This window comes from Osmerus eperlanus, chromosome 10 (genome assembly GCF_963692335.1).
Source record: "Osmerus eperlanus chromosome 10, fOsmEpe2.1, whole genome shotgun sequence".
Classification (NCBI taxonomy): domain Eukaryota; kingdom Metazoa; phylum Chordata; class Actinopteri; order Osmeriformes; family Osmeridae; genus Osmerus; species Osmerus eperlanus.
Genome location: NC_085027.1, coordinates 6,180,961 through 6,204,554, shown reverse-complemented (window position 1 = coordinate 6,204,554; position 23,594 = coordinate 6,180,961). Strand labels below are relative to the sequence as shown.

The 23,594-nt window shown below is 45.5% G+C and overlaps 1 protein-coding gene across 1 annotated transcript; it reads right to left on the bottom strand.

The window, feature by feature from the left end:
- Positions 1-4,749: 4,749 nt before the first annotated feature.
- wtip (WT1 interacting protein) lies at positions 4,750-22,713 on the bottom strand. Its single transcript, XM_062471090.1, has 8 exons — positions 20,668-22,713; positions 15,667-15,768; positions 10,574-10,641; positions 9,247-9,309; positions 8,994-9,124; positions 8,773-8,824; positions 8,621-8,689; positions 4,750-7,614 (listed from the first exon to the last, which is right to left on the bottom strand). The coding sequence occupies exons 1-8, from the start codon at positions 22,166-22,168 to the stop codon at positions 7,459-7,461; spliced, it is 2,142 nt and encodes a 713-aa protein (XP_062327074.1). The 5' UTR covers positions 22,169-22,713; the 3' UTR covers positions 4,750-7,458.
- Between the last annotated feature and the right edge of the window lie 881 nt (positions 22,714-23,594).

Here is a 23,594-nt window from a genome sequence, read left to right as displayed (position 1 = left end):
GTTCCTAGTTTCACCATGGCATGAGCCAGCCTCCCAGCAACCAATGCTATATTTATTTCTGGAACACAGGGCCAAAGATCTTCTGGGTTTTCCATCTACCACAAATCCCTAGACATCACAAGTAGTTAAGTAGCATTCATTTACAGAGGAAAAACAAACAGCAGGCAAAAAAATAACATCTGGCAAACATCATCTGATTCACCATCCCTCAGTACAAAACAGTTTCTCGCTCATTAAACTTCTTGCTGGAAGTTTAAGCTCCATTAGATAAATGGGACTGTCAATGCTAAAATGTGATCCAAATATATGTGGTAATATGCGAGTTAACACAATATTTGTCCTTTAATTGATATATGAATTCTCTTTTACATCATGTGAAATGAGAATAATGAAAATGTCTTACAAGTATGTCGCAAAATATGTGTGGCTGGTGAAATCTAAGCGTTTCAATGAGACCGAACTTGAAGCACCTTTTTCCTGGGTAGAGTCGTATTTCATCCCATTTTGGAATTTTGTACTGAACTCCCAGCACATGATAATGTATTGTTTTGGCACCAAATAGCTGTTGATTACTATCTCCTGCAAGCGCAAACTGAGAGAAACTCAAGAGACCCCAGCCACTAGTGATGAACTATGTAATCCAGTTGCCTGGCAACAATACTTTTCTTCAAACATACTGTAACTTGGGACTTTTTGTTTTATTTTTTGGCTCAGTGAGAGGTTTTGAGTTTCATTCTGAACACAGAGTCAACCTGTAATTGATGCTTTGCCACTAAGGTGATGGGAGAGCTTTATTGGTATTTATTCAAAGGTTAAAAAAACACAATATCTTCCAGTTCACTACAGTTGAATTAATTATAGATGAATGATCTTCTGTATGATCTAATGAAAGCTCATGCTTGTTAAAGGAGGTAAAAGAAACAAAGTTTTAGCTTCTGTTCTTATACACAAACTACAGCTTTGATGTGAGAGAAAGAGATTGGAGCTTGAGAGTGTTTGGAACATGAATAAAGTGTTTGGTTGAGGACACGTTCCTGAAATGTTTCTAGAACAATGCCACTGCATACCCTCACATTCCTCTCTATGCTTTATTGGCGGACCTGTCAGTCATTCTCCTTGCGGACTATTTAGGACAGTTTCCCAGACTTTCCCTTGACAACCCCGGTTACCATAGCAACATCACCCCCGCCAACTTCCACTCACAATCCCAAGTTCAGCAAGGTGCCAGACAGCTCAGGAACCAGGAGGATATCTTTGTTAGCAACCTGTCAGACAGCTGTGTGGTAAGTCTACACCACATCAGTTAACAGATTATTCAAATTCCTACTCCTTTCACTCTGCTTTCATCCTCACCCATTAACTTGCATTCAGCAGAAAAACCGGCTCAGAGCTCACATAGTTTATCAAGGGCAAGAACTCAAGAATTGCATCTGAGATACAAACCATTTATTCTCTGGTGAGAGAAATTCGCTCTGCGGGTTGACAGCCGGATTCCATCCCCACTTGAACTGTACAAGGATTCCTTTGATCTTTCCGTGATGTTCCTCTTGTCTGCAAAATCATCTCTGAAAATAAGTTCTAAGGGCTCCAGACATTACTCATGCACTGTAATACTTATACACACTCCCCCAATGGCTCATACCCAGAGGATAGTCCTCCTGTCTTCCTCGGGCTCTGATTATATTAATGACTGTCCAGGCAGTAAAACAGGGGGCAAGTGAGGCCCTGCTTCTTGTTCCCACGACTACTGGAGTTATATAAAGGTTAGTCGAAGTGCGTGGGCAGTGCTGACTTTGTCATGCAGCTGGTGGTAGAACCAGACCCATGGCCCTGCTCTGAGCTCAGGGTAGTCTCTGGCTCCCTGTCTGCCAGGGCTGGAGACGATCTCATACATGTCATCCATGCAGTGAGACAGCAAGGCATCCCTGACCCTTCCGACAATCAACATTTCACCCAGACTTGAGCAGCTGTGCTCCTGAGGGACCTCCCATTCTGTCAGATCTCCCAGCTGAAATATCTTCATATTTGTCTTCTTTGTGACATCTCTGGACTGCTTGACGTCAGAGTGAGGCCTGTGACACTGTTAATATCAAAGAAGTAGCACAAGGGTGTAGCCTGAGAAGATAATCATTATGTGACTGGTTCCATATGGAGAGATCACATCCTATGACTGTTTGATTAGTAATTCATTTAGTTACATTTCTACTCTTATAGGGCCGCTAATACAGGTTAACATTTCACAAAACAAAGATCCTGTTGGTCATGAGGTAATCCTGGAACGAGCGTATATTTGAGCTTCTAGTTCCTTGTGCTGCAGGGTTCTCAATGTTCTGGATGGAAGCAGTTTCCTTTGTGTGATAAAACAGAGCTCACCTCCTAGTGGGTCCCTGGGGCCTGGCAGCCTGCACTCACATACACACAGCTTCCTGAGTCACAGGGTGGTACCCTCGCAAACATAAAGAGTGCTTTGTGCCCCAAACTCTTGGAACTGTCAACCAACACCGGTGTTCTCCTCACACTGAACATGACTGTTAGGAATGCTCAGTCAAGGACATGCAGTGCTAACTCCCACGCATGCCCAACCGTTTCTATCTATGCTCATTCTGACCTCAGCATGTCACTGTTAGTTAATTATGATACAACAAGGTTTCTGATTGCTATACTGTATGATAAGGTATGTTTTTGGAAGACTGGATAACAGCTTGGCATTTCTTCCTTTGTAGTCTGTACCTGAGCTTGTGAGTCATGACCAGTTCTACTGTAATTATATATTTACCAGTGACACCCACTTACTCACTCGCCTCTATCATTGCAGAAGAGGATGACTGTATACTCTGTGACAGAATAACAATATCTGCAGTGCCATTTCCTGTTTCTGCCGATGACTAACTATGGTAGAAAGGAGCCAAACGGCAAAGTCCATTTTTTCTCTACTCACAAAACATAGTTTAGCTTGTTAAAATGCATCTGAAAAAAGTTATCTGTCATTCAACCTATTCTTGGAAACAGGACAGCTCGGAACAATTAAGGTAACTCTGTCATTTTTACCCTGACAACAATGTACTCAGTCTATGTGAGGTCAGGGCTGTGTGGCAACTGGCCCTGAATTCTGAGCCTGCTGACCACCCTCCAGACCTCCAGTCCTTTGTTTTCCATTTTAGAGAGGAGTGTGTGCAACCACTGATTAAACACAGAATTCTGATCGTTCTTCTCAATATTCCCTCTGCTTTCAAACAAACTAGGCAATTAAGTACCTATGATGAATATGTGCCAAAGCTTTGTTTACCAATGAATATTAGATTGAGAACTAACTGATGATTACCTCATTATTCTTTGCCTGTTCATAGGTAAATGGATAATCATGAGAATGGTCCATCTCAGGTGCGATTCTAGGATCAGACCTTTGGGGGGCTCAGCCCCTAATGAGAATGTGACATGGATACAGTGCCTTGCAAAAGTGTTAAATCCCCTTACTAATAAATGACTAATTTCACTGGATAAAAATTTATACATTTATTATTAGGCAAAATATTGAATGAATTAAAAAACTAAGAAAGTCCCTTTCTTCATGAACTACCAGCATCAAATAAAACGATAATGATGTGTCAACAATAAATAAACATTGTTTTAACACGTTAGAGCACAAAAACGTATTTAAGATAATAATTCATAATAATTCATTAAAATATATATATATAAATATATTATTATTTTTAGGGGTGCTGAGATGAAATTTAGGTGTGCTTGAGCACCCCTAAAAAGAGTCTAAAATCGCCACTGGTCCATCCTATTTGTGACCAATACATGAGTGCACATAGAAAACACACGAGAACAGGAACTTTTCACCACAATATTCTGCCTCCCCAACTACATGGTACATTGTAACAATGTACCATTTTAATAGAGGGCACTAATATAAACTGTTTAGGATTGTGTACATTAGATTGTGTGTATTAAGAACAGGAGATTCACACGTTAGAGATTATGAGGAGCATTAATGTAATCATCCAGCTTTATGCTCCATTTAGCCCAAATGTTGAACAAAAGACAACCCCATGGGTGCCATCTTCTCATTCGCTGAGACAGCCTGCTAATGTGATTTAGTTTATAAATGCTGCAGTGTTATTGAAAGATGATCAGTGACCGAAGACAAATTAGACATTTTTTTCAGCCTTCAGTTTTTTCAGTTCAGTCTTCTCTCTGAGTGTTTTGGTTGGTTATCAGTGCTGATCTGTGGGTAACATTTGGCTTGTAAAAACAGCTAAACAATCAAGTTTGAGTATGTTTGTTTGGATGTTCTGTCAGGGCAACCCCACTGGGACAACTCCATCAGGCATGTGGGCATCAGGGGCAGGTCTATTTGGGCATCAGGACAGAGCTCTTGGTTGTTTCTCTCACTGGAGACTCACTGGAGACATGCGTGCCTGGACATAATTATACACATCTATAATCTAGAGATAGCATCTGCCTCTAGTCCAAACATCTAAAGTAGCAGGAAGAGATGGTAGTTAACAGGAAGTCAGTACTGCATTCTGGGACAGTTTCATCCCAGGCTGAAACACAACCATCCCAATGTCCACTGGGAACACGGCTTGTGAAAAGCACTTGTCCATAAGGTTCCCCAGTTTTGTCCATTTTGTTCTGAAGTTCAGCAGTGTGATTTATTTAGCAGAGAGAGGGGTTAGCCTTCCTTAATTAACTACTCCCTATGTGTTAATCACATCCAACAAAAAAGACAACATCACTTGGTGTAAGTTAGCTACAAAACCACTTTATTGAAAAAGCAGATTATATCATCTACAGTTAAATGATACGTCCCGATTTTTTAATACATTAAATAACTTTAGACTTTTCATGTTTAGATAAATAAATCTATTTTCCTTTTTATGAACCATCTAGGTAATCAAACGCTTAGCGATACACAAGTGGTGTGACAGTTGTCAAGACAGGGAGAAAGGCTCTCACTCGTAGTGATCTCAGACAATGAAACAGAAACTAGCCTCTTTATGTACAGGGAAACTAGTTTTGTGCTATGCAACAGAAATGGAACTGAAGTAGTATTTTTAAAAAGAGGTGTATTAAGACATCCTTAAAAGGGACAAACTCTTGTCAAGAAAGAAAATGATTCTGCCGTAATGAACATGATTTGAGATTCATACTGTGGGTCTTATTGTGCTATTACAAACTACAGTTCAGAAAATGCCATTGCCTCAGTCTTCAAGTAAAATACACATTCCTTGACTAGGAATCTCATACTAAGCTGAGATTCAGTTCATCTACCATCGAATGGAACATCCCAGCAAAAACAGCATTTTGTATGTCTTTGCAAATGTACAAATGGGAGCAGAGAAACAAAAAATACAGCTTGCCAAACACACCGAACACTAATAATTACATTCAAAAGAATCTCATTGAGGGTTACATCAGAAAAGCCTGTTAAGCCTGTATGGGTCCCTCATTCTCTTTAATCTCTGGATCAGCCCCCGTCTGATAGATTCAGTAGTAGTGGAGGTGACTGAGGTGGACTGGGAGTAGACAAGACGAGCCCACGCACACTGTTGGAGACAGAGAAAAGGAGAGGGAGAGAGAGTGAGAGAGATGAGGAGAGGGAGAAGAGAGAAATGAGAGAAAGAGAGACAGAGAGCTAGAGAAAGGAAAAGATAGAATGGGTCGGTTTGTGGAGTTTGATGGTGGCTGTTCCTGTAAGCTGCCCTGCCTACTTAGAGGTGCTTGTACCATGGCCCTGCCACTGGCGTCCTGCACACACACAAACAGTCACCAACAGACACACAAATCAACCCTCTTACACAATCACACATATACTCTTTCTCACACTCAAACACACATCAGCATATCCAGCAATAAGAAAGAACTGGGGACTCCCTAGAGACGCGGGTGGGACCAGCAACTCCGGGTTTTCAGGGACCTCCTCCCACAACAGTCCGGACAATCTAAAGGACCAGTACAGGGCACACACGCACACACAAACACAAAACACATGTTCTGTCTTAAGGCAAGAGGAAATGTTAGAGGCTCTTTACACACTGTATTAACAGTGAAGACACATTGGACAAAACCAGTGTCTGGAAAAATGAAAAGAGCCAGTGTGACAACAGTGTGGGTCTACATGAGCCTCTGACCACCCAGAGGCCTCTGAGGCCTGTGACCTCGAGACCAAATGGTACGACAGACCAGACAATACACTTCAGAGACCTAAGACTGTTACAGCTTGCTTTGCCTCCAATTCCGATCGATATGAACACAGCAACGACAAAAAGAGACTACGTCTAGGTTTTTATGTGGAAAATGCCTGCAAAATATATATTCATACATAAGAGGATCTATGTGCATCTAACTCTCTTGTAATATAATAAGTCATTAAGACACTGCTTGTGAATCTCTGAAGGTCACGTCTAAGACTGCTAAGTGGAATGAGTGTCGGCGCTCTGCCCGGTAATGGCAAGTGTGTGGTTCCAATGTCCCCGCCCTTTGGTACTCCCAGGAGGCGAAAGTTCTGGAACAGCGGGGGGTCTGGGAAGGCGCACGAAGAGAGAGGGAGGGGAGTGTCACAGTCAGGGAATGGTGCTGGATACCCTTGCATAGCCGAGAGGAACTGTGCTGGGGGGGAGGGGGGGGGGAGGTGGGAGGGGGCCAGCTCCTCTTTGAGGCTCCACTCTGAAGGCACAGCATGCCCACCCTAGGCACTGCCAGCCAGCTGGAATGTGTGGGCCTGCTTCCCCAGCCTCCTGGGAAAACCCCCGTGCACACTGTTCTCTGTGACAGAGGAGTGGTCAACGCAACGTAGCGCAATGCTTCCCTCAGCACAATGGAATGAATCTAAATGGTGGAGAAGAACAAGGAGAGAGAGAGACAGAGAGAGAGAGAGACAGAGAGAGAGAGAGAGACAGAGACAGAGAGAGAGACAGAGAGAGAGAGAGAGAGAGAGAGAGAGAGAGAGAGAGAGAGAGAGAGAGAGAGAGAGAGAGAGAGAGAGAGAGAGAGAGAGAGAGAGAGAGAGAGAGAGAGAGAGAGAGAAAAGGAAGGAAAAAGACGAGAGTGGCCCCCTCCCTCCGACTCAGCCCCCTCTTTGATAAATGTGCAGGGGTCAGGGCTGTGACGTCACCTGGGGCCTCTGGGTGGGCCGGGGGCCTCGGGGTGGGCCGGGGGCCTAAGGGTTCGTAGGCGAAAAAATGGAGATGAAAAAAATAGAAAAACAGATGCTAGAAGAGCAACAGACTCGTTCCCACCCCAGCCCTGTGCTGCTGGGGCTGCAGTGGAAGATGTCATGGATGAGGTCCATGTTCTCCCACCTCCCCTCCGCTGGGGAGGGAGGGCGAGGGGGACAGGCCAGAAAGACAGCCCTGGGGGATTGGGGGTTGTGCAACCGGTGAAGATTCCATGGGGTGGGTCTCCCTTCCTTCTGCTCAGGTGTGGTTGTCCCTGGCTTCCTGCGGTCCCTCACAGCTCGGTGACATGCAGGGGGTAGCTGGGGGGCGGGTGGGAGGAGGGGCCCTGGGCCTTGAGCCTCTGGATGTGGCAGCAGTGGCAGAGCAGGTGGCCTTCCAGGGGGTAACAGCGGTGGCCCTCCTCATCATTCAGCTGCAGGCCGCAGTCCTGGCACAGCACATACACAGATACAATGTTTAACACGGGCTCACAGAGGCACATTTACCATGATGACAATCTCTAATGTGTATGGATTGTACTCATGTGTAATATTGATTCTGGGTCTGACTTTTCTGTACCATACAGTGTGTCAAACCTGAGCAAAGTTTACTGCAACACATAAAAAAAACTTGGATCTGAATTTGTTTGTGTTTTTATTCTTCTTTTCACATTTCTGAACATGTGACCACTGATTGGCCCCTCGGCAGTGCACGTGTTCAGACTGTGTCCTGTCAGGTGTTTACTCCCCATCCTCCACCTAACTGTGTTGTCCCTTGTTCCTGCTAACCATTCAGCCATGAGCCTTCTCAGAATCATTACTGTCTGCTTTCATAATTCCTTTATCAATTAGCTAGAGGACAATATGAGGCAGGCGTGGAATGGAATGTGCTTCGATTAAATAGGTTAACCAGTTAACCAGTTTCTGGCGTCCTGCTTTCCTCATTTACAGGGATACTACTGTATACACAGGTATGAAGGCATCATTTAGGGAGTCAGGTGGCTGAGCGGTTAGGGAATCGGGCTAGTAATCAGAAGGTTGCCGGTTCGATTACTGGCCGTGCAAAATGACGTTGTGTCCTTGGGCTAGGCACTTCACCCTACTTGCCTCGGGGGAATGTCCCTGTACTTACTGCTCTGGATAAGAGCTGCTCTGGATAAGAGTGTCTGCTAAATGACTAAATGTACATTTTAATGCCATTCAGGGTGACAGTGTGGCAATGTTATTTCTGCTTCGCAGGGAAACCGTTCAATGTGAGGCGACAGGTTAAAGAACAACAGCAGCCCCCCAGCTGAGCTCAGTGCTGAGCAACGGATCAACATGGGAGTGTACCTGGTCAATGAGTCACCACACAGGTCTGCCGGCGCTTGCACTTAGACCGGATACACACACACACACACACTGAGATAAAAGCCACTGACACACACACACTCCTGGGGTGAAGTGGGGCCTCACCTCGCAGTGGTAGCACTCCACGTGGTAGTCCTTGTCCATGGACACAACCCGAATGGTCTCCTCAGAGCCCTGTTAGGAGACAGACAGATAGACAGTCAGACAGACAGTCAGTCAGACAGTCAGATAGACAAAGGGATATCATGGCTCGTTACCTGGGCTGGGAGGATAGGTTGGTTGCAGGAGGCACACTTGGGGGCAAACACCCTGTGAGGGAAAACAGTGACAACCTTTAAGAAAATACTTTCATGTATCCTGCCACTCTATTGTATAATACTTACACAGTACTTGGCAGAACCACCGCTGCTAGGATGGTCTACTTCTTTCAAGAACACGGAAGTAAAAAAAAGAACGATGGCGTGCGTGCGGTGCTTACGTGTGGTAGTCGTTCACACAGTAGATGTTGTTCTCCACATCCACGGTGAAGGGAACGCCGTCCAGGCCCTCCTTACACACCACACAGCGGAAACAGCCCGGGTGGTAGGACTTGCCCAGCGCCTGGAGGATCTACACAGTCACACACGGACACGATGAAAGCGACTTCATGGTGTGCTGTTGTGTTAAGCGAGGAGCGCAGTGAAATCACCAGCTCTTAACAAGGAGGCCCGTCGGCGAGGGACAACGCTTACCATCTCCATGATGAGGTGGCCGCACACAAAGCACTTCTCAGCCGTCTGCTGAAAACCAGAGTACTGTGAGAGAAAAAGAAACGGGCAGGGACGTGTCAAACACAGATAGCTTTGCGCATACTATTGACATAATAACACCACCGAGGGGAGATGGGGGGCAGGAAACTCCAAACCCTGCCTGGGACCAAAGACGGCAAAGTCAATGTTTCAATGCACAACAACAACGCAGATGCATTCAATATTCAGGCTTCCGCTTTTGTCCTTTCTCTTTATCTCTCTTAACACTACCCATCTATAGGGGGAGCTACTGCGCTCTTTATGTCGTCGATAGGAATCTGTGGTGGTTCTTTGTCTCCTCTGAAGTTGAAACTGGTGTCCTCCACAGACATGACAGAGCTCAACCAAGCTTCTGTGAGTGTGTTGCTCTGAGGTGATGGTACCCAAATCCTCTCCTGTCTGCCTCATGGCGAGTCTCTGGGTCGCTATCTGCTCGTCTGCATGTCTCCGTCTTTCTCTGTCTGTATATTTGTTGGTATTTCTCTCCCTCCTTTTGTGTCTAACGCTGTCTGCGTCCTCTCTAAGCCACGGCCTCAGGGCGGGGTGACCATCTGCAGCGCTTATGCCCTCGGGGTCGTGACCTGATGACAGTGTTAAGAGGGGGACTCGGAGCAGCAGGTGGAGGTGGGTGGTGCGAGTCCAGCAGGCTGCCCCCCCACCCCCTCCTCAGACATACCAGCTGCCAGCCTCCACTCCTCCCCCTTGGTTACACGGTGTAGGAGGAGAAGGAAATGCCTTGTCACGTCCACCACCTGGCCCCTTGGACCATCTCTGGATCTATCTGCTTCCTATTGGCTGAAGAGGAATGCTCCCCGTAAAAGTAGGAGGAGACAGTTATTCATATTTCAGAAAACTATAGAATGACTGTAAAGAATGCAGGCCAGAGACAGTCCATAATTAAATGCTGACCAATTGAGAGGAGGGTCGGTGAATGTTTCTCCTTGGGGGTGACCTGAAGCAGATGGACCCTGAGTCTGAGACCTGCAGCTGCCCAAACACCCTCTTCCTCCTCTAACTGAAGAGCAGTGGGCTAACTGTGTGCTCCTTTGGGAAATTAGGGGGAAATGGTGGGGTGGTGCATCACTTTAATTGCGGCGCTACAAGGTCTGCTTTCCCCGGAGGGTTCTAGAATGTTCCCCCCCCCCTACCCTCCTGACAGGGTTGAAAGAGCCAGGAACATGGAGCACTTCTCCGCTGCCTCTTAGGAGCTCTTCCCATTACAGAGCTGGACTCACACACAAACACACACAGGCAGGCAAACTACACCCACCAAGAAGTCCTCTTCACAGTAGACCTTGCCATTGACGTTGTAGAAAGCTTTCCCTCGCAGTCTCCTCCCTGAGAAAAAGAGCAGAGTTGACAACACCCGTCATTGCGGATACACTCATGGACCTCCCCTAGTTATACGCATACAAAAGCAACACAACAGCAGTACAGGCTGAAGATGTTTGACATTTTGTGGAACAACCTTGAAACACAAAATACACAACATCAAGAAACGGTTCCATATGAAGTTGAAAATGTTTATCTGTATATCAGAATATAAACATTCCATTCATACGGGCTCCATCAAGCTGTTCCATTGGGGCTAGAACAGAAGCAGCTCTACAGGGTGTAGCTGCAGCAGATGGCTGCTTGGGTGGGTGACACCATCCACTTAGCTGGCACAACTGGGCTGGTCCTCTGGGCATTGATTTCCACAAGATCCCAGCCAATCAGCCAGCCAGTCACAACAATCAATACTGCAACCACAATCTGCTGTACAAACTACAGCCACTCACTCCCTACTCAAAACCCCAGAGGGCTCCCCTTTCATTGTGTGAGCACACACGCACACACACACATACACACACACACAATAAACCCCTGAAGAGAGGCTCTCTCTATGTTTGATACAGGGAGCTCCACAGCTAACAGGTCTTCCCCCAAAAGTCAGCACTTTGAGGTTCCCGGCTCTGCCACATGGAGATGGGGGCGTCATTCAGCTGGTTGGCTCCAGGTTTAAACCAGGTCTAAACCAGACCCCACAGAGATCTGGCCTTCTTTCTTCTGTGGGAGCTGGCCTTTTGCACCCCCTGCGATGCCTGCCTGCCTTAAAAGCACGCCCATTCAGATGGGAGTAAATGGCAGCCGTTTGTTTCTGGCGGGGAGCGATGACTTCACCCTACAGCCTGGCAGACGAAGCACATGCAGCTCATAAATCTGTGGGATTAGTCCCGTTTAATTGCCGTCCTGAGCTGCCATTGATTTTATGGGGTAGCCCGGCATGGGAAAGACATTTCCCCCTATTCTGCACCCAAATTTATGCAATTGCTGTATTTCAAATGCGCGCACAACCACACACACAGTGTCACAAAGCTGGGAGATAGCAATACATTAACTCCCACTTAACTATCGGTTGTCGGGAAAGAATGCAGTGGAACAATAGGTGAGACTTAAACAGACACACAGTGGCATTTGGAGGATGGAGGAAGGATGAAGAAAGACAAATACTCCATCCCCTTCAAGATCGTCTCACTCAGTGTTTTTTGTTGTTGAAGTCACTAAAAGCATTTAAAACCATTTGGGGTTGGGATGGACATTGTCCATGCGGTGGGGGACGTGTGCGCGTCGGTCTGCGGCCTGTGCTCTGAAGAGGGAGGTGAGTACAAAGCCTCTGTCCGCTGACTGTGATGCTGCTGCAGAGGGGAGCGGGCCGCATGAGCAAACGGGGACATTCTTTCTGCCTGAGGTCACTGGCTGGTCCCATTCAACCACCCTCCCTCCCTCCCTCGTGGAGAGGGGGAGGGGGGGAGGACTCCCCCCCTCCCCCTCTATCCTTTGTCACAAGAGAGGGGTGCACAGGTCTCCACCCCCTCCTCAGCTCACAGCCCCTGAGCACTGTGGGACATGAGGCATTTTCCATGCAGTCCAGGAACCAAATCTCTCTGATTGGGATTTTACACTTGAGATCCCCCCTTCCTCTCCCCAAACCCCTCCGCCCCCTGTATACTTTGCTGGTACGGACCCTGTTTCCCATGACTCAACTGTTTCATGAAGGTTCCGTTTCACAGACATGCCCATAGTGGCGCAGATCTTGAAATAATGTGTAATTCTTGACCCTTCAACGGTTATCAATGCACATGCTGTGTGTTATCGTACAGAGACAACAATGATCTAATAACCTGTTCAAGGTACTAAAATCACTGTCCCACCTTGCAGCCTGGAGGCCTGGAGGGTTTGTCAAAGCACCATCAGTCCAGGGGTCCTGCCCTGGCATCTGAAAATATCACTACAACTGGGTCATCTCTCAAACCCACATGGGAGCCAGGAGTATTGTGACCTCACCTTAAAGGAATCCAGTGATGTCACCCTTCGGTCATTTATTGGTCTCTGAACCAACAAGAGAGTGATTATGATTTGGGGAATACTCATTAGAAGACAGAGCATGAGGGGGACAATACCCGGCCCCATATCTGTTCCAGTGATGTGTAGCCTGCTTCCAGTGATGTGTAGCCTGGTTCCAGTGACGTGTAGCCTGGTTCCAGTGATGTGATCACACACGGATGTATTCCTGTAATCAAGGCCGATTAGGAAATCCGGAACCTCGGGACAGTCTGCAGACTAATTACTCACAGCAAATACTCACAGCAAATACACATTGCATAGGCTATATAAATACTATAGTAGACCTATTTAAAATGGCTGCTTTTAATTTATTTAAACGAATTGTGTGGAGCTTTGCTTTCATTTCTGATGGCATTGCAACAAAAACAAACCCACATAAAACATAGTATGTTTTATGTGATTCATATTCTATTTGTTTTGAGGTGCAGACAGATATATCTTACTGGTTAGAGAGACTCATTGTTCTCTGTAGGATGACTTGACTGCGAACATTCTAAACACTGCCATTAGCAGACAATGAAAGTCCAGACAGGATTTTTATCAAATCCTTTAGCAACTACTCCTGTTTTTTTAACAATATGATCGCTGGCCTTAGGCACAATAAGCTCAGTGGAAGAGAATTCAACTGCATATCAAGAGGTCACAAGCTCAGATCCACCCCTGTACGTTGCTTTGGATAACAGCATCCGCTAAAGAATACATTATTAGCCTGCTTTGAATAAACGAAAAGTAAATAAAAGTGAGATGAGGGGGGATTCAACAACAACATATTCTGAATCCACAATTAAATTATACCCAAGCAGAGTAAAATCTACATATTCCAAGTTCAACTGTCCACGCAGAATCCATTATGTTCATTGTAAACAGATTTCTGGATGCCGAACGAAAACATTTCTCAGGTTCCACACCCACACACCTTCTCCTCTCTCCTCCCCCAGTGGCTCCCTCTCCTCCCACTCTCTCATCTCAGAACAAGTAGGCCTTTATCACCTGCAGGCTGTGTGCTGAGGATAAGAGGGGGAGGAGGGCAGGGATGGAGGGAGGGTCACAGGGGTCTGCTCAGCTCAGTGCTGGGGGTAGGCAGGGAAGGATGGATGCTGAAGGGGGTGAGTCACCCATGACTCCAAGTGTCTCCAAGTTATGGTGCTCTTTCATGGATAATGCTTTCACACCTTGACACACCCAAGAATCCATGTTACTCAAGACAAACAGCCAATAAGGTTGAGGGTTTAAGTTGGTTTTGGTGCAGTTCCTATGGGCATTTGAAGCCCTCTGTGACAGTGCTTGTAAAACGGGCTACACCAATAACATTTGATTTAAATAAGGACAGAGGAGAAGTAATCTGTTGTTCTTCTACAAAAGCGGCCTCACAATGCGCACTGTCTTCCATTGGGGAAGTTCATGTGAACCACAAAGCTACATCACCAGACAGAAGGTCAGTTCCACACCTCACACTTTGAAGTGGGATGTTTATTCTCACTTTGGGCGCACCCTGTGTGCCAGGTGCAGGTGGCGAGACGAGCCCATGCATCATAAACAGGTTTCACAAATGTGAGGCCTACGGCTGAGTGTCTGGTGAGCTTGGAGAGGCAGGTAGTATTACAGAAACATACTGATTCATCAGCTATGACCCATATTACAGGCACGAGCTGGCAGAGCAAAGACATGTGGGTGAGATCCCGTCTGGGCTTGGTTTAAATACCGGATACAAACAACAGGCTGACTGACCGGTTGGCTGGCTGGCTGGCCAGGTGCGACTTACAACTATGAAGCTGTGACGTTAAAGGGAACAGGCATGCTTGAGTGTGTGTGCATGTATATGTGCATGTGCATGGGTCTGTGTGTTGTTTGCTTAGAGCCCATGCCAGGCCTCCCCCCCCCCCTCAGATATTCAGGCCTGGTACACTTTGTGACCGGTCCTCGAGGGAAGGCTGGCTGGCTGAAGTGGAGGGGGGTAGTTTGCATTCCTGGCCATTTCATGAAAAAAGGGTGCAACCATGGGAGTAAGCCAAGAGGAGGGCTCAATTATGCATGGTTAAACAAAGCCCAAGGCTACCAGCGAGCAATGTCTCAGCAAAGTCTCCCCGTCTGTTCCTCACTGGTCAGGCCTGACTCTCACACAACCGTAAGTTTGGCACAATCTAGTCCGCTATTTGAAAGAAACAAACAAACAAGCCCTGAAAAGCGTAAAGTCCTTATAAATCACTGGATAGTGTTATGACATCCGCAGGCACTTTCAAACTAAACCTCTCATTGGCCTTCAAAACACTCTGCTTAAAGGCAAACATTCACAAGACGACCAGATAATACATCACAGAGTTTATGTTACAGATAAACTATCAAGACATTTTAATAGTCGAGATGGCCAGTAGAGCCTTCGTTCACTGAGAACAAAACTGAGATGGTAACAAAAGAACTAGCAGAGGAAAACGTATTCACTTACTATGGATTAATGTGCCAAACTGGGATTAAATCCACATTCTTATTTTCTTGAAATAATACACATCACAGCCTTTCTGTACAATTTAAACTTGAGGAAGGAAATGTGTATGAGGTCAGAGAACAGTATTGAAAGACTTTTGGGACTAAAGACACTGTACCTTATTCTTCATCCATACAATAAGTGTGTTTATGTGGATTGAGTTACATGTAAATGATAAGGGATCGGTATCTATGTAGCCTACATCGCACATGAATGAAGGCCAAGTTGCTCCAAACACTCTCAATCATCTCCCTCGTTTCTCTTCGAAACACGAGAGGAGTGTTGGAGTCAGGTGACAAGTGGCAGTGCACACACCCGATCTCCACGTCCTTTAGGTTGACTGTTGATTTCACTCCAGTCTTCAGAACTTTTCAAAACTACATTTGACAACTCACCTACAACGTTCATCCCATGAAATGAAGTGGTACTGAAGTGTTCAGAGGACACAACAGATAGGGAGGAACTGCGATGATGACAGAGCACAGCCAACTTACCACAGGAGCAGCAGGTGAAGCAGTTGGTGTGGTACAGGTTCCCCATGGCCTGACAGGCTTGGCTGGCTCCATACACACCTTTCCCACATTTGATACAGATACCTGAAAAAGGTAACAAAATACAAGTTATCGTCCATCTTATGATTTAGTTTGACACAGATGAGCCACAGAGCCAGTAGTTTTTTGAACTTTTTTCTTTTTCTTTTTAATTGTTAAAGACTGAACCAGTATCTCAGTGTTCTCTTCTCATGGGTCAAACACTCCCCTCCCACACCTGACCTGTTGGTACCTGGTGACCAGTGCAAATCAGTGGGTCTGGACAGGTGGTGGAACTCGATCCTGGGAAGGACCACTGAACTGTAAAAGACTGAAAGTGGTAGAAGAAACTAAGATTGTAGTCTTGAGGGTCACAGGATTGTGGAAACCTCTGGTTATAGTCTGTCTGGTTCCTCAGTGGAACTTCCCTCTGTGGCCTTAAGGAAGAACAGAAGCAAGGAAGGCCTTGACTGGAGAGTATGTGGACATAGACTAATGATCCCCCAAGCTCTCACGCACAAGATGGCCTCCGTCGGGGTCACATTCCATAGCGAGTGCAGGGTCAAAGCCTGGGTGGGGTGAGTCCAGGGTCACCACGCCTACAGGACACAACATCCCAACAGGGGGCTGACTCAAATGCCCCCCCACCCCCCACAATGTCTCTGATGAAGAAAGTATCATCTCAGACAAATCATTGAGTCTCAGAATCCATTTCAGAGAGATGAAACAAGTAGAACTCATTAAAAAGCCACACATTCTATATATATAACGTTAGCTGTTTCATTCTTATAGCTGTAATATGATAACTCTCTTGGCATTGTGAAACCACCAAAAGGGCACTGGAAGTGAAGCACAGGAACTTTATTAGCAAATGGGTTTTCCTTTAAACATGGCTTCTGTAAAGTTCAGTAGGATCAAAGTCAAATATTGGCCTTTCCTATTGCAATCTACAACTCCTGACTGTTCCTGCGTTTAAAAAACGATAACTGACCAGGAAACTAAGAGCTATCTTCCCTACGATAACAACTAAATGATGAATCATCTTAATCTTTATGAGGGCTTAGCCAAAATAAATACCTGTGATAGCCTTTGGCAAGGAAATGAGAAACAACTGCCAGCTAGCTTGATCCCATATCTCAGCTGTTAACCCCACATCCTCTAATGAGCAACCCTGAAATACTGGGAAACAGGGCAACCTTACTATCAGTGAAAAACAACACATAGGTCCAATGTAGTTTGGAGAATTCTGTCTGAGGGTCTTGGACCAAATAGTATTTGGCAAACAGATTGATTCTAATCATTTCTCAGCTGACTGCAGTTAGACTGTGATTAGACTGCTGCAGGTTACCAATCTGCACAGTCTACAAACCTAGGCGACTGCTTAGTTCAGGCCCAGTGGGTTCCTGCATGTCCTTGCTACAGTAGCATCTGGAACATTTCCAAGCAATGGGGTTTATCTTTTTCCATCCCCACCGCTACATGAAGTGTATGCTAACTATGCTTGCAGACAGGTAAGGGCTCTATATGCCCTCGGAACTTAGTCAAGTGCCCCACAGAATGTGATAACCATTTTGGAGCGTGTGAGGGGGTGTGTGGTTCTGTGGACTCCCACCACTTGCCGGTATCTAAAGCAGGTCACTATCCTGACCTCTGCCCCCCACACACAGTTTATTGTGCATTCTCCAGACCAAGGTCTCCTTCAGTTTCTCCATCCACTTCTACTGCATTCCAACAGCATGCACTTGCCTGAAACCCCCACAGTATCTCCCTACAAGATAGCTAGGCTACAATGAGTTGATTGCAGAAGAGTATGTTGACAATAAAGTGGAGTAAAGCAACAGTATTTCAGTCAGTTATGTGCACATTTTTAACATAAAGATTTTGGTGTGCCGTTTTTTCTCTAAACACAAAGTTCCACTGTGCTTAAAAAAGTTTATTTCCACTACAATTAGGTTAGAGCTTGCTAACAAAATGTAAACAAAACAACGAACCACATGCACTTCATAATGTGAACCACCTTACGCATCATCAACACTGCTAAAGATGGAAAGATTGTCGTGCAAAATAGGAAAAATTAAATAATGGAGAGAAAGTGCTTTTAGAAAGGGAAACGGTATAGTAAGATGGTTGATTCTAGATTATTTCCTAAATGTTGTAATTGAAGTCTGTAAGTACATGGTACAATTAAACAGTTAGTGTTTTACATGAAAATGGGCAGAGGAGCTTAGCAGGCCATTTAATCTTAATTAAAACCAGCCAGGAAAAAAAGTGTGTTTTAGTTCTTTATTACTTTTGCTACACTGTTTAAACCCATAACTAGAATGTTAAGGGAAAAGGGTGGGAGGGTGGGTGAAACAGAAGAAACTGTTGCATTACACTTTGCCATGTTTTCCATGTGTCACTTTGTGACTGTGATGGTGCTTCACACAAAAGAGAAAAAGAAGGTTTTAGGTTCAGGTTAAGAAGTTGGTATTTGGTATCTGTAGCAGAGCAACACCCATACCTACGGCAATACAAGAATGTTGTAGACCATTAAGCCAAAAATTCGATAAGTAACATGTAAATAGTTCAAGTCTATGCTCTTGTTAAACTTAAGTCCCTATGTTGTAGACACGGCATATTTGTGGAGACAAGGCTGTAAATCATTCTCATTCATCTTCCGTCATGCTGGGAGCAACACATTTTCACACAGGGACAGTTTGTTCACTACTCCAGGGTCACTTGTAACGACGTCACTCAAAACTCAGAAGGCCATAAAAACAGCCCAGACATCACTCATGAGGACAGACATACATGTTCAGTCCCTTGAACGGTAAGGGCACTATGGACGTCTGAAAACAGTAAACCTGTTTAGACTGTAGACCATTGTTGTACTAGTTCATTTATTCCAGGTTGCCACTACTATATAATAGCATGTGAAGATGCGATCCAGTGACCAGTATTGATGGGCTGCTAGATAGGGTGACTGGTTCAAACTCTACTCTGTATGTCAGCATGTGTGTGTATGACTACTGTCATTATTATTCCGAGCAGGTGATCAGACTTGACCCCCACCAGCCATGTCTGGCCCGCCAGCCAACACCGTGTGCCAAGTGTCTGGTGCTGCCCGACTCCCCACTGGCTGGTTAATGAAGGGCTACGCGGGGGTGGGGGCAGGGCGGGGTGTGTGTGTGTGTGTGTGTGTGTGGGGGGGGGGGGGGTCGTGAGGAGCTGGGGTGGGGGCGGGTCCGCTCAGGACCTTCAATGCTGTTGCTGCTGCCAGCTGTTGATTCACAGCTACTTCGCCACCACAACAAACAGAGGCCACACAGGGGCCTTGCAGGCTGAACCACGCAGCGCGACAGCACAGGCCTCAAAGCCCCAGCCATCAATTTCTCTGCCGTCGCCACGGAAACTGAGCCGTCTTTCTTGGCTCTGGTTTTGGGAGCGGGGAGGGGGGTTGTGTCTGCATTCTCTGCTCTCACCTGCTCCTCTGTAATAAACCCAGCCCATTCTGAGCCAACTTACTGGCTGGCAGAATCGCACCACTGTTCTCTGACTACAGTCCTGTGCCTGGCTGCACATTCAGAGGCGGGCATGTTCTAATGGCATTTCCCGGGAGAAAGTTGTTGACTTTAGTAAAACCCTCTGATCTTGGGGGAACACCCACACCTCAGACATTGCAGGACAAACACACTGTGTCAAGCAGAAACTAAACCTGAGACAGGCAGAAGTGTCCAAGAGAAGACACTTCCAGAAGTTGACTGCTGAGCCTGTTTTCAGCGAGACCATTGAATCACTGAAGGGGATCTGCTGTCTCAGAACAGAAGATTCCATTCAGCAGCACTCAGTGCTGTGTAAACGTTAGCTCTGCCAAGTCAGAAATTAGTATTTCCCTGCAAAGGCCACAGAGGGACTTGTTGTTGCCATTATAGAATACACATGTGGTTTGTTGAAGATGCAAGTAGACCTCTATGAAGTAACAAAGCTCTATTAGGAGTATTTTCAGTACTTTTATCAGCAGTCACCGATAAGAAAATATGAAGTACATAATTGATAATGACATAAAAGCATTACAAACACTGTAAATCAGACAGTTACAAACGTATAGGTTACAGGGTAACCAATGGAATGGCCTGTGACAACATGCTGTGAAACATGGCCAGTAATAACATATCTCTAGTAACACAGTGTTTTAACAATGTAACCAATCCATTTGCACTATGGTTTCCAAAGACCAACGCTGATTACAAATCAAGAGATCATGTGGTTTATTGAATGGGACTGTGGTCCAATTTTAAGAAAGTAGAGCTCACCCACCTTTCTATCAGGAAGTTGGAGCTCTCATACACACACATACCAAAGGAAATAGTAAATTGGCTACTCTGGACAACAGTAGCCCCATTTGATTGGACAATTTCTGGACTGCTGTGACCAGGCCAGCTCTTTCCACCAATCAGTGGTCTGGGTCCTAGTGGCTGTATGGACAATGCAGGCCAGATCACACTCAGTTGATGCTCCAGTTAGCCCAACACTCATTAGAAATCACACCAGTTAAGTCTAAAGGAGCATTATTTATTCATAGAGCTCCGTTTTCTAATTAAAAAGTAATTTAGAATTTACCTGTGTGGTTTTTCAGTTGCTAATTTACTTCCAAAGTTTGCTTGGGTTGAGGTTGCTAACCCATTCGAGGACCAATGGCCTCCACTGAAGTTCAAGTTCATAACCCCTCACACCAGACTGCAATGTGTGTAATGCTAAACAAGACATGAGTACAAAAGGCCTAGCCTAGTCTTATGTTTTATGTCCATGTGTTTATGCTAGCTAAATCGTTTCTGGAGTTCAACACTGAAGCCTAAAAAGCTGATTGTCATTAATGTCATAAAAACCACACAGTTGTATAACTCGTAATAATCACACCTATTCACTAGAATACTACACTTTTGATCAAAGCTGACTTTGGCATTCTAGGGGAGTTATACTTACCAAAGTATTCTTTTTTCATGTGCATCTCTAACTCCTTCTCCAGCTCCAGTGTGAGGGCCTCCAGCCTCCTCTCTGCCTGGCTTGGTCCACTCTCTCTGCAGGGGGTCACCTGGTAAGGTAGCTTAAACCTCTGGCCTGAGGCTGAGTTTTTTGAGGTTACCCCATAACTGAAAGATGACGGGGAACCGGCAGTCACCTCTGGACTCATGCCTGGCTGGGCTGACTGCTGGGGCTGGAAATCGGGCATGGCAGAGAGCGCTTGGAGATGGATTCGATGATGGACACCATTTGCCTCTCCAAAATCTTGAAGTAGTGTGTCCTCATGCAAACTAGTCCCAAGCATTGAGGAGCGAGGCGAGGGCAGTTGGAGATCCGGGTAGGTGCTCATAGATCCCCTTGAGCTGCGAGAACTTCTAGAACTGTGACTTGAGATGCTGGAGCGGGGACTAACAACACAGTTTGTTGTCATGCCTGGCCTTGCGCTGCCATCCTGGCTGCAGATGCTTGACCGGGGACTGGCCATTGGCATGCCATGCAATACTGTACCATCAAGATCATGGTTCCCCATAGGCATGTATCGAGAATCAGAATAGCTAGATCTTGGACTGGTGGTACAGGAGTACTGGCTTGCCGTACTGGACCTGGGACTGATGTGCCTTTGGTCATATCCCATACTAATGCCGCTTGTGCGGTTACTGCTGGGCTTACTACAGCAGTCATAGCTGTTCAGACTGGCCCTTGGGCTGGAATGTTTACTTGTGTCGCTGGCTGTGCTTGCATAGCTGGACCGGGGACTCAGGACACTGCTCCCTTCGCAGTGTACCAGACTGGATCTGGGACTTGTGTACTTGTCTTGTCCAGGCACGACCAAACTCGTGCGGGGACTACTGATGCTCGACCTCGGGCTTGCATGTTTGCTTTGCTCCTGAGAGGACAGGGAAGATGCTAAACTCGAACGAGGGCTGGTTGCACTGTATCTACCGTCATGGTTGGGCGTTACGCAGATACTGTTGCATCTGTTGCCAGGTATGGGTACAGGTTTGTTTAGAATAACGCCGTCGAATGCGCTACCGGTGCTATACCTGTGCCCCTGCACTTCCAAGGAATACCGCTTATGCCGCTCAGACGCGCCGCTATAACACGGCAAAGCAACTTCGGATTTGGTGCAATAGCTGTCCTCGTTATAAACGCTGTCTCTTTGAGGGGTACAAAAATCCGGAACCGCTCGGTTGCCATTCACGGGGCGCACGGGAGCCGCGTTGTACACTTTATTCCCAGACATGTAATTTTCAACGGTGTGGAGCTGCTGGTGCGGCGCAGAGTTACCATTCATTGTCTTACTTTTCTGCTCTGGTATCGCTGGAACCGAAAAATCTAAATCAGGGTTTATGACCAAGTCCCTCCTTACATTGTACATCCCATCTTTGTATGCTCCATATAAAGAAAGATCCTCCATCAATTTACTTGCCCGGAGTCCCAAATCTTCCTCATAGTGATCCATGTTTTGCTCCAGGGGCGAGAAACAAGTTCAGAGAGTGTGCACTAGGCTACTCAGCCAGCCAACTACCGAGTACGAGATAGCAGTAATTGCATTTCACATGGAAATCATAACAAAACGCTGGCTTACAAGCGTCGCTCATTTCCCAAACGACCAATGTGCTTGGAAATCTCTGCGCAGTGCATGGTTTTCTTTCTCTAAAATATAAACCTCTTTCTCAAAGTTTCAACGACAGGATACGTTTGTCAACTTCAGTTTTTGTTAAGTTGAAAGGTCTTTACAGTCAATGGCGCGCTACGCGGAGGAATTTCCCCTTGTTAGTTTTCTCCAAATTTCTTTTAAATGGTCAGGTACAAATTTCAAGTGAGGCAAATATTCTAGAGCATTATAATAGTTTGCTACATGCACGCAAAAGCTCGTAGATGTGGTCAAAAATCCTATTAAACACAATTTCAGGCAGAGGACTCGTTCGTAGAGATGGAATGCGAGGAAGCAGACTGGGTGCGCTGCGGCTCTCTGGAATGTGGTTAATGCTGGAGCGAAACAATGATTGCGACCAACTCAGCAAGGGGGTGCCGGGGTTTGAAAAAGAATAGTCCCGAGAGAGTACGTCTGTATTCATCCCAGTCTAAAACCGCACAAAGAACGAGTCTCACCTGGCCCAACTTCCTTTGCCTCTATCAGGAAAAGGTTCATTGAAACAGGAATGGATTGTAAAGGGAATTTGAGACAACAGTATGGAATGGACAAAATATTTCTGAGACACAGTAAAAAGTGTCTGCTATTATTCCCTTGTTCTGAAAGGTCCTTCGCATGCAATTCATCAACAGTAGTGCTGTTAGACATTCAATAACTCACATAGCTGGTGTATTATTATTTTTATTTTTTGTGTTAACAGTTAATAAAAACACATTTCAGGTTTGGTCTTTTGCACAAGCCACCCACATTTGAGCATTTCAATACGCATGTGATTAATGCAATTTTTATTCAATACAGTTCTGAGAATTGTAACATATGACATTCTACAAAATTAGATTAGAAAAACTTCTATTGTCAAACACCATTTAGAAAACAATACTGAATGAAAGTGAGTCCCAGTACATAGTACTGCTGTCAAGGACCAGGCAAAGAGACATGCAGGATGTATTCTTTGTGATCACCTGCCAGCCACAGAAGTTTTTTTGTTAAATTTTTTGTTAAATTTCAAATAAAATGTTTAGAAATTAAGGCAAAAACAAATAGTAAAAAAGCCTTTCTTTATAACATATAACCATGGTTCAAGAAACCTTTTGTAAATCCTTGTATTTGTGTGCGTTCTTGTGGGCTAGTGGAACAAGTAGGTACAAAATGAGAGTAAACATTCTGTTTTGGCTTTAAAAAACACTTGCCCAAAGGTCATTGTGTGTCTAAAATGTTCAAATTCAATAAG